Below are 9,618 nucleotides of genomic sequence, written 5' to 3'. Positions count from 1 at the left end.
ACTTGATGGCCCCTGGCGGGCAGGGCACACCGTCTTGGTCATCTCGGAGCGCCATGGCAAAGTGACACAGCCCAGACAAGGGGCACTGTGCTCAAGAGGGTGCCATCAGGGTCAGGTCCTCTTCCTGATTGCAGATGGCCCCTTCCACCGGGTCCTCACACAGCAGAGAAGGCGGGAGAGGCGGAGCGAGAGAGGCAAGAACGCCTGGTGAGTCTTCTTACCAGGCATTAATCCACCTCGTCGTCCAGTCACCTCCAAAGTCCCCAGGCCCAAATCCCATCGCACGGGGAGCCGGAACTTCAGCACTCAGACTCTGGAGGGACCCAGACGTTCTGTCATTAAGGTAAAAACACGGTGCAGAGAGCCTCCTCCAAACCAGTGAGTGGGCTCGGGAGCAGGCGAGAGGGCTGGACCCCAAGGGGCGCAGCCAGAGAGCACCAGAGGCGGAGCGGGAGGGCAAGCTCGCTGGAGAGGGAGCAGTTCCCCTGCAGAAGCCGTTGGAAACCAGGGTCGGGGTCCCAGAGGCCCAGGAAGAGGTGGCGTCAGCTCATTGGAAGGGAGCCACAGACGGCAAGTGCCCTTGAGAGAGCTTCTTATCCGAGTTTCGCCACCTCGAAACGTCTAAGAGTAAACGTTGTCGTGTGCGTGAGACGAGCAAGCGTGAGATGCCTGGGGGACGCGGCTCCTGGCGGCGCTCTCCGTGAGTCCTGGACGCTTCTCCTGGACACGCTAACGTGAGCGCCACACAGACACCCCCCAGGCGCCGGCTGCAGCTCGTCTGGCCCCAGTGACCCCACCCTGACACCGGCACCTCCCGTGCAGACCTTGACACATGCTGGCTCCTGACTCCCTCACCACATCAGGGGCCACGCGGAGCTCCATCTTGACAACAGAGAGACGGAGGCTCAGAGGTGTGAGGACCACACCCAGGTCACACCCAATGGCAAACGGCTCCACGTGAGGCCAGCAGAGCAGAGCTTCTCAACTCTCGAAGGCGAGGGGCATTTACACAGATGGCCTTCAGGAACAGTCCACTTATTTCTTTGTTATTTATATGGCACTGGGATTAACCCAGGGCACTCTACCACTGAGCCACATCCCCAGTCTCTTTTATTCTTTGAGACAGGTTCTCACTAAGTTTCTTAGGGTCTTGCTAAGTTGCTGAGGCGAACTTGTGATCCTCCTGCCTTGCCTCCCGGGTTGCTGGGATTACAGACCTGCACGCACTCAGCTGAAATGCGTTTTAACCAATGAAAGTCGTACAGTGAAATCATACGTGAAGTGACCATACATAACACAGAAAAAAATCCAGTCTGCTCCACTTGCAGCAGACACGAATTGATGAGCACTTTCTCTATGTCGTCCTTCCCAACCCTGCCCCTCCCTCACCCCATTCCCACCCTCCTGGCAGGATTTGAGGCATGTACCCCAACTTCCAGAGGTCTAAAGAGAAGACTAACAGATTAATTAAGAGAATTAAATATTTACTGAGGCCTTATGGTACAGTGAGTTTCCAGGGAACCCATCCCTCCACAGGAAACATCTCTAAGCTCTGGACAAATTCCAAGTAAGAAGAAATGAGCAAAGCCACCCAGCCACTTGAGAGAATGAGCAATGGTGGGAAGTTCAGAAGGAAGCCTACACTTAGAACAAGGCACTGGAACATGACTTGTGGCTTTGAACTGAGGTCACACCTTGATTCCAGTGAAGTTCAGTAGACCAGAAGCCTTGGCAGAAAACCCACCATCTCACTGGCTAGAAAGAGACGTGGCCTTTAATAGCCTCCATGCTGGTGAGCAAGAAGGAAACTCAGGATGAGCGGGGCTCCGTATTCTCAATCTCGACCCATAACTCTCCACGCACATTGCAGGGTACACACCATCCAGTACAGGGTGGGGGAGAACTGCATTGGAATCTGGGTTAGAGAGTTGGTGGTTTTAATTTATTGTCTATTAAAACAAAACAACAACTCTCTTTACAGAAATAGTGTCCTATCCAAAATTACTCCACATACAGGAAAACCAGGAAAGTTGAAATAATTAATTATCAAGTAAAATGATAATCAACAAAGACCAACCTCGTGAAGGCCCAGACATTGGAATTTCCAGACAGGCACTTTAAAGCAGTCATTGTAACTATGCTCTATGAAGCAAAGGAAACCACTCAATAACAAGTGGAAAGATGAGAACTCTCAGGGGAGAGATAAAAATGTCAAAACAAATCAAATGGAACATCCAAACATAAAAATCAGAATAACCAAAAGGAACATCTAATTGGTGGGTTTGGTAGCAGCAGAGAAATGAGCAATTTAAAAATCCAACAAATCTATGAAAAATTCAATATTCCTAGCAGTCAGGAAAATAAAACTCAAAATTACTTGAGATTTCATTTCACTCCAGTTAAAATGGCAATAACCAAGAATACAAATCAAAATAAATGCTGGCAAGATGTGAGGGAAAAGGTTCACTATACATTGTTGATGGGACTGAAAATTAGTGCAACCAACACGGAAGGCAGTATGGAGATTTCTCAAAAGGCTACCACCATGTGATCCAGCTGTTCCACTCCTTGGTATTAATCCAAAAGAACTGAAATCAGCATATTAAAATGATGCATGCATACCAACATTTATAGTAGTGCAATTCACAATATCCAAGTTACGGAACCGGACCATGTGGAATTAAAAGAATTAAAAATGGGTGGGAATCTTATGAAAACAGAAAGGAGAACAGTGGAGCTGAGGAAGCAGGAGGGAGAAGAAATGGAAAGGGGTAGAAACTGTGGAATGAAAGTGACCAAATTATACCATGTGCATGTATAAATACACCACAATGAATTCCACTTTTATATATATATCTGTAATGCACCAATAAACAAATAAATGGAGGCAAGATCACTAGAGTAGAGAAAGATAAGTAGGGGAGCAAGCAGAGGAGGAAGAGTGAAAGTACTGGAGATTGGAGTAGAGCAAATTATATTACATGCAAAAATGACTATGTCAAAGTGAACCCTGCAACTATGTACAAATATAATGCACTAATAAAAACATTTAAAAGTCAATTAACTTGAAAAAATCAATGAAAATTATCCACTCTAAAGAATAAAGAAAAAATATTGCAAATGAAATGAATTGCACCACAGGGACTGGCTTTAAGATATAAGTAACTGGAGACCAGAAAGAATGAGCAGGGAAAGCATTTGAAGGAATAATAGCCCTCAGCTCTCCACATTTGGAGACAGATATAAATTTACAATTTCAAGAACTTCTGCAGACACAAAGAGTAGAAATACAAAGAAAACCACATCCAGCCACACAATCATTAATCTGCTAAATAAGAGAAATGAACTGAAAATCTTAAAAGCAATCAGAGACAAAAAAAGAACGAAAAGTCACATATGTAAGAAAAACAATTTAAATAACTGCAGACTACTACCTGAAGCTATGGAGGCCATTCAACAATGGAACCACATCTTTAAAAGGCTAAAAGATATTCAGACTCCTAAGGGAGGCAGGGAAGGTGGAACAGAAACACCAAAAGCGTAAGACAAACAGTAAGTAAACAATTCACTGGAAAACCTATATTCAATGTCATCAATAATTACCTGAAATGTTAATAAATAAATTGCTACATTTATAAGACAGAATTTCAGAATGGATAAAAGAGACTCTAATATGTTGTCTACAATATAAACATTGTATATATGTGTGTATATATTTATATTCATATTACACACGTGTATACATACACCACATACACACACACACAAGGTAAGTTCAAAACAAATGGCTAGAGGAAAGTCATTATGCATTGGGTGTGCACACAAAGGCTGGATGGCCCTATGGATATTATGTACAATGAACTTCAAGACAGAGTGTTACCAAGACAAGAGGGACATTGCAGAACAATGAAAGGATTGATTCGTTAAGAAGGCATCATAAGTGTTTATTCATCCAATACCAAAATGCACAAGGCACAAATTAACAAAATTGAGGGGAGAAAAGAGACAAGTCTACAATAATAATGGACTATTATAAAGTCCCTTTCTCATCATTTGACAGGATAAATATAACAACTTATCAGCAAAGACAAATATCAAAACAACCATATTAATCACTTTTACTTAATTCTTAGTTATAAAACACTGTGCCCAAGACTGAAAACATACACCCTTTCAAAACAGGTACCAAGGTTCATCTTATACTGGGCCAGAAAACTAATCTCTGTAAAGTTTAAAAGACACGAATCTTAAAAAGATTTTTCTCTGAGCACAAAAGATTTGAGTTAAGAACAAATTCATTAGGAAATCTAGGGTAAGCCTAAATATTTGGAAATGAAACAAGATGATCTCTAAATGGTCCACATATCAAAGAAGAAAACACAGAGTTGTGATGTAATTCAGCAACAGAACACCTGCCCAGTCTGTGCAAGGCCCGGATTGGATCCCCAGCACCGCTAAAAAGAGGAGGAAAGAAGGAAATCTTTGAAATGTTCAGTTCAGTGACAATGAAAATACAACATAGCCAAATTTAAATTACCCAGCTAAGTGGTTCTCAGGGAAGAAATTTTTGCTTTAAATTCTTAAATTATATTAAAGAAAGACCTAAAATCAATACACTACATTTATCTTATGAAGATAAAGAAGAATGCCAAGGTATACCTGAAGTAAGAAAAGGGAGAATATAACAAAGACACAAGCAGGACTTGAATAAATATTAAATAGGAAAAACACAGAGAAACCTGGAAGGTCCGGGCAGACCGGGCCGAGGGGTCTTGCTCTAGGTTGGAAGCAGCTCAGCTGCAGAAGTGGCAAACGATGCGGCCTCACTCCTAGGCTCCCAGCTCCCAAGAGAAGCAGCTCGCAAGTGACAAATCATGATGGCGGCCGCTTCCGCCCCTGGCAGGAAGTCCCATTTCCAAACACATGTCCCTCCACAGGTGGCTCTGGCGCTGGGAGAGGACTGGGAATGTGGGTCCTCGTGGTGGGGGCTCACCAGCGTCCGCGTGCTACCTACGATGGGTTGCTACAGCGCTGGACCTCCATGAGGCGGCCTCAAGTCTTCGTCCGTTGTCTGCTCACGGCCTCACCTGGGCATGAAGATGAGCAGGGATCCATTTCCTCCAGGTGAATGCTGACCCACCTCGGGGGCGTGGTGGAGCCTACCTGGAAGCCCAGCCCCTGCAGGATCGGAAGGATGTGGAGGAAGAGAGTCCATGTTCTCCTCTGGGGGATGCAGCTTGGCCACCTGCAGAGCAGAGGGGACAGCTGGGTGGATAGGAGCATCCACTCCCCTTCTCTCCCCAGCAGGGCAGATTGTGTCTGGAAGAAAAACCCCTCCACTCTCAGTCAAGGGATCTGGCCCATCTCAATCCCAAAGACCACTGTCAGTCAATCCTATATCCCATCCTACAGCTGCAGTAGTGACCAATTCATAGACTCTCGCATGATCCCTGACTGATGAAATCCAAGGAATATCTCTAAGGACTACTGGGAAAGCAATGCCTCTTCTGCTTCTGCAGGAGCCACTGGAAGCAAGGGTTTTGTTTGTTCTTATGGATATGAAAGGGGAAAGATAAGCCCAGAGCCAAGGCAGCCATCTTGCAAGTGCACAGAACTGCCTACTTTCCTGAGCCCTGATCGAGCTGCACCTGAAACTGGTCCTGGTCCTGGGCTGTCCTGATCTGCCATGCAAGGAACTGCCTATGCTCCTTAAGCCAGATGATGCTGGAGGTTGGGCTTTCTGTAATTTGCCCTAAAAAACGGCCCTAGGTGACTGACATCTTAGAATCAAGGTGCGTCCTCGAGCACCTGCAGGAACTCAGGTAGAGCACAGGTAGCCTGTTTTTTTTTTTTTTTTTTTTTCTGTCATTTGACACATATGGACCTCTTAAAACTGCCTCTTTCCTTCTCCTGCAAGACTGGGCAAGGTCCCTGATAGGCTCCCATCCCTCATTCCATGGGCTGCCCTCCAAGGACTGAGAACTTTCCATTTACCACATTGTTTCCATGGAAAATAAAGCTCTTGATAGATTCTCAGGCATCCGTTCCCCAGCTGCCCACTACAGAGACATTTATGGTTCAGTTAATTTGGATTGTGTCTCAATAATGGAAATAACTGGATCATGCATAGGCCCCAGAGGCTCGGCTACCTTAACGGCCCAGCACACAAGCTGCTTGATTGAAATACCGAATCAGCCGCCAAGCGACTGGACACACAGCCAATTTCCACACCATCAATATGGAGGACTAATGGACAGCGCTGCGGCTCTTCTCCCGGAACAAACACTTTAAATCGAAGGAAATGTCTGCTGGAGCCCCAATCCAGCCATGACTGAGCAAATAACCCAAATCCCAGGACCCAGGAGCAGGGGAGGCCGGACGCATCCATGGGAACCCCTTGGTTGGTGGTTGAGGAGGCTGAGACGGGGCTGCCGTCCTGGCTCCTGCTCATCTGCGTCTCTGCGTCTCCGCGGCTGTCTTCCTCTTGGCCTTTTCCCCCTGAGAAGTCGGAGGGAGGGGAATTAAAAGGGGAATCTCAGCCACGTCAGCCGGCACTTGGCGAACCGAGCCTCCGAGCCAGGAAAGGTAGAGGGATGGAGCCCAGGGAGAGGGGGCGACAGGTTCCCTCACCAGAGATGGGCCAGGTAGTGCAGCCCCGAGGTGGGCCTCGCGGCCTCCGCTGGCCCTTCTCAGCAGGCACTTGAGAGAATGAGGGCTCCCACGCTTCTGTAATGGAATCTCGCTGCATTAATTCAGAATTTGACTCTTGTTCTTGAGGAAGGAGAAGCATATCAAAGAAACTCCGACCTGAGCCTGGGCGGCTGCAGGCCAGGGGGTCCAGAGCCAGGAGACCTCACCCAGAGAACACCTTGCAGCGCCAGCGGCCCCAGGGCCGCTCAGCACCCCCTGGAGCTCCATAGGGCCGGGCACAGGGACACTCCACCAGGAGCTGCTGGGAAGCACCCCGGGCCTTGGAGGAGGCTCCAGGTCTCTGCTCGGCCATCCCCGTAGGAGCCCCACATCCTCCAGGAGCCCCAGACCCCAGCCCCCTTGCCCCGCATCTCTCTCCTGTGCTCCGTGGGTTAGAGGGTCCAGGAGGCCAGGGCGGGTGGCAGGGAGGGCGTTAGGGCCTCCCAGGCCCCTTGCTCCCTGCTTGGGTCTGAGCTCTCCAGACAGCTCTGCCCTGCCTGGGACGCTTTCTGTCCAGGCTGCAGGAACTCCAGCTCCCTGCTGGGCCTGGCCCTGCTCTCTGCTGGGCCCTGGCTGCTGGACACAGTGACCTGCGTGCCCTTCACATCACAGATGAGAAAGCAGCTCCAAGAGGCAGAGTTGGAGTGTCCCCTGCAGCCCCCTGGACTTCTCCCTGCCTCCCTGGGAAGACTCCACCCTGCTCACATGATGGGCGTCCCAGGCGGGGAGAGAAGCAGCCTGTAGGAACCAGGGCAGCCTGTGACCGCAGGCAGGTGTCAGAGCCCCTGATACAGCTTTCTGCTCCAGGGCCCCCCCGGGTCCAGAGCCAGAGGCCAGGTGGGTCCCACGGGCGCAGGCTGTCTGTCCCTGCCCCTGCAGAGCTGCCCCCGACCTTCCCAGCAAGGAACCAGGAGGCCGAGGGCGAGAGGCGTCAGAATTACCAGGTGCCAAGTTCCCAGGCACCCTTGGGAGTCGCACCCTGAGATGGTGCCACAGAGACCTACCTGCAGGACTCTCCTCATGAAGACCCAGCCCTGGGCAGCTGGGCTGAAGGCCAACAGCAAAGGAAGGGATCACTGACTGCCCCAGGCTGGGCAGTGAACCGGGCAGCTTCATCACTAATTGCCGGGTAGCCGGCTCTGCTCCCAGCTGTCCACGACAAGCCCTTCCGATGTCTTATTTTGAAGCATGTCCCCTTGACTGGCTAATTATGCAAAAACGTTTCCACTTTTAAGCCTCCCGGTTTGGGGGTTTGTGCTGGGTGAAGGCCCAGTGGTGCACAAAGAACGCACATTAAAATGCAGCGGCCATCGAGTCTCGGTCAGCGGCTCTGTACGGCCCAGCTCACGCCAGGAGGTGTCACTTGGCCAGATGGCGAGGGGGTCATTGGATGAGCGTGTGCTGTTGCTCCGTCAGCCGACGATGACAGGCGTTCAGTTGGGGCTCTCCGTGTGGTTTTCACAGTGGACGCCAGAAGGCAAGGGGACCTGGGTCTTGGGCGCACTGACTGTGCCCCTCTTGGCCTGGGCGGAGGACTGGCAAGAGTCCAGGGTCTGAGCCTTCGTGATGCCCTAACAGGACACCTGGCACCAGGACAGTCAAGAAGAGGAGGATGGTGTCCGCTCACAGTGCGGGCAGCTGGGACGGTCACAGGGCCAGCAACCCGGGAGGCCCCCACTCCTCGTCCCGCACCAGGGGACCAAGAGGGCGAGGGAGGTTGGGGAGGCGCCTCCTAGCTGCCCCCACCCTCCTGGGCTGACCCTCTCAGTGCCCACTTCTAATAAGCTGACGCGTCTGAGACAGGACGCCCTCGGATCTCAGAGTTTGGGGTTCGGGACGCGTTGCTTAGACTTCACGTCTTGGCCTCCGTAACCAGCACAGAGACGAGGTCCTGGGCCCCCGGGAGGAAGGGAGAGGGAAGCCAGAGCCAGCTAGGGCCTCGGCGAAGGTGGGCTGAGCAGGGTCCAGCTCCCGACACAGGCTGACAAGGGCCACAGGTCACCCGTCCCAGCAGGGGACAGCACCCCCGCAGGCTCCTGGCCACGGTCTCCTTCAGCCACACACAGGCCAAGTCATACAGACTCACAGGCCAGAGAAGTCTGGGCTGAGACGGCTGCACAGAGAGGTGGACCTGAGACAGAGGCCTACAGCCCTGGGACGTCCCTCAAGCCACACAGGGTCCCTCAGAGAAGCCCGGGACAGGGTGGCTGCAGGAGTGAGTTCTCATCGCTGTGGCAAAGCACCTGAGGACGGCCAGGGGAGGAAAGCGCATCTCGGCCCGTGGGCACAGAGGTTGCGTCCAGGGTCAGCCTGCTCCCGAGGGTCTGTGGTGAGGCGGCATCATGCGGGGAAAGCGGGGGAGCAGAGCAGCTCAGCCAGGGAGTCAGGGAGCAGCGGCCAGGGAGCAGTGGCCAGGGAGCAGCAGCCAGGGAGCAGCGGCCAGGTCAGGGCTTGTCCCCCAGGGCCACTCTCTCAACTAGGCCCCGCCCACTGCGGCTCCACCACCAGCCATGACGGTGAGGCCAGCTGCCTTCCTGAAGGCCCACCTGGGCCCACGGCTCTGCTGGGGACCAGGTCCAGCACCTGAGTCTTTGGGGGACAGTCCAGACACACACCATGACAGCAACAGAGTCTGGACTGCACAGCCCTAGCGAGCAGTGCCATCTTCCCGGCTCCAGGGGGACTGGGCGCAGGGACATAGGTGTTCTGCCTGAGGTCACCTGACCAGGTAGTGGAGGGGCAGGTCTGACCCAGCCACCAGCCAGCTGTGCTCCACGTACTCCTGAGGAGGAGCTCAGGATGCACACAGCCACCGTGAGGGACAGTCCGAAAGCAGAGCAGGAGCCACCACGAGTCCCCAGGAAGGGAGATCAGGAAACAGGAGAGTGCTGGGAGCGTTCAGATGCCCCCTGCCCTCGTAGAGGGAAA

General features: G+C 51.6%; 1 protein-coding gene across 6 annotated transcripts; it reads right to left on the bottom strand.

Annotated features, from left to right (window-relative positions):
* Positions 1-423: 423 nt before the first annotated feature.
* Positions 424-9,322, bottom strand: LOC306656596 (uncharacterized protein). 6 transcript variants are annotated; one of them, XM_079131953.1, is made up of 5 exons: positions 7,695-9,322; positions 6,188-6,498; positions 5,164-5,245; positions 2,078-2,142; positions 424-882 (listed from the first exon to the last, which is right to left on the bottom strand). In XM_079131953.1, the coding sequence occupies exons 1-5, from the start codon at positions 7,804-7,806 to the stop codon at positions 730-732; spliced, it is 723 nt and encodes a 240-aa protein (XP_078988079.1). In that variant the 5' UTR covers positions 7,807-9,322; the 3' UTR covers positions 424-729. The 6 variants fall into 6 exon arrangements, 2 of the variants coding, with proteins under 2 accessions (XP_078988079.1, XP_078988078.1); XM_079131952.1 differs by lacking the exon at positions 7,695-9,322 and adding an exon at positions 6,631-6,976; XR_013762577.1 differs by lacking the exon at positions 2,078-2,142 and having other exon boundaries at positions 4,994-6,498; positions 7,695-9,319.
* Positions 9,323-9,618: the final 296 nt, after the last annotated feature.

This window comes from Sciurus vulgaris (genome assembly GCF_902686455.1).
Source record: "Sciurus vulgaris genome assembly, chromosome: 1".
Taxonomy (NCBI): domain Eukaryota; kingdom Metazoa; phylum Chordata; class Mammalia; order Rodentia; family Sciuridae; genus Sciurus; species Sciurus vulgaris.
This window is presented reverse-complemented; position numbering and strand designations above follow the sequence as displayed.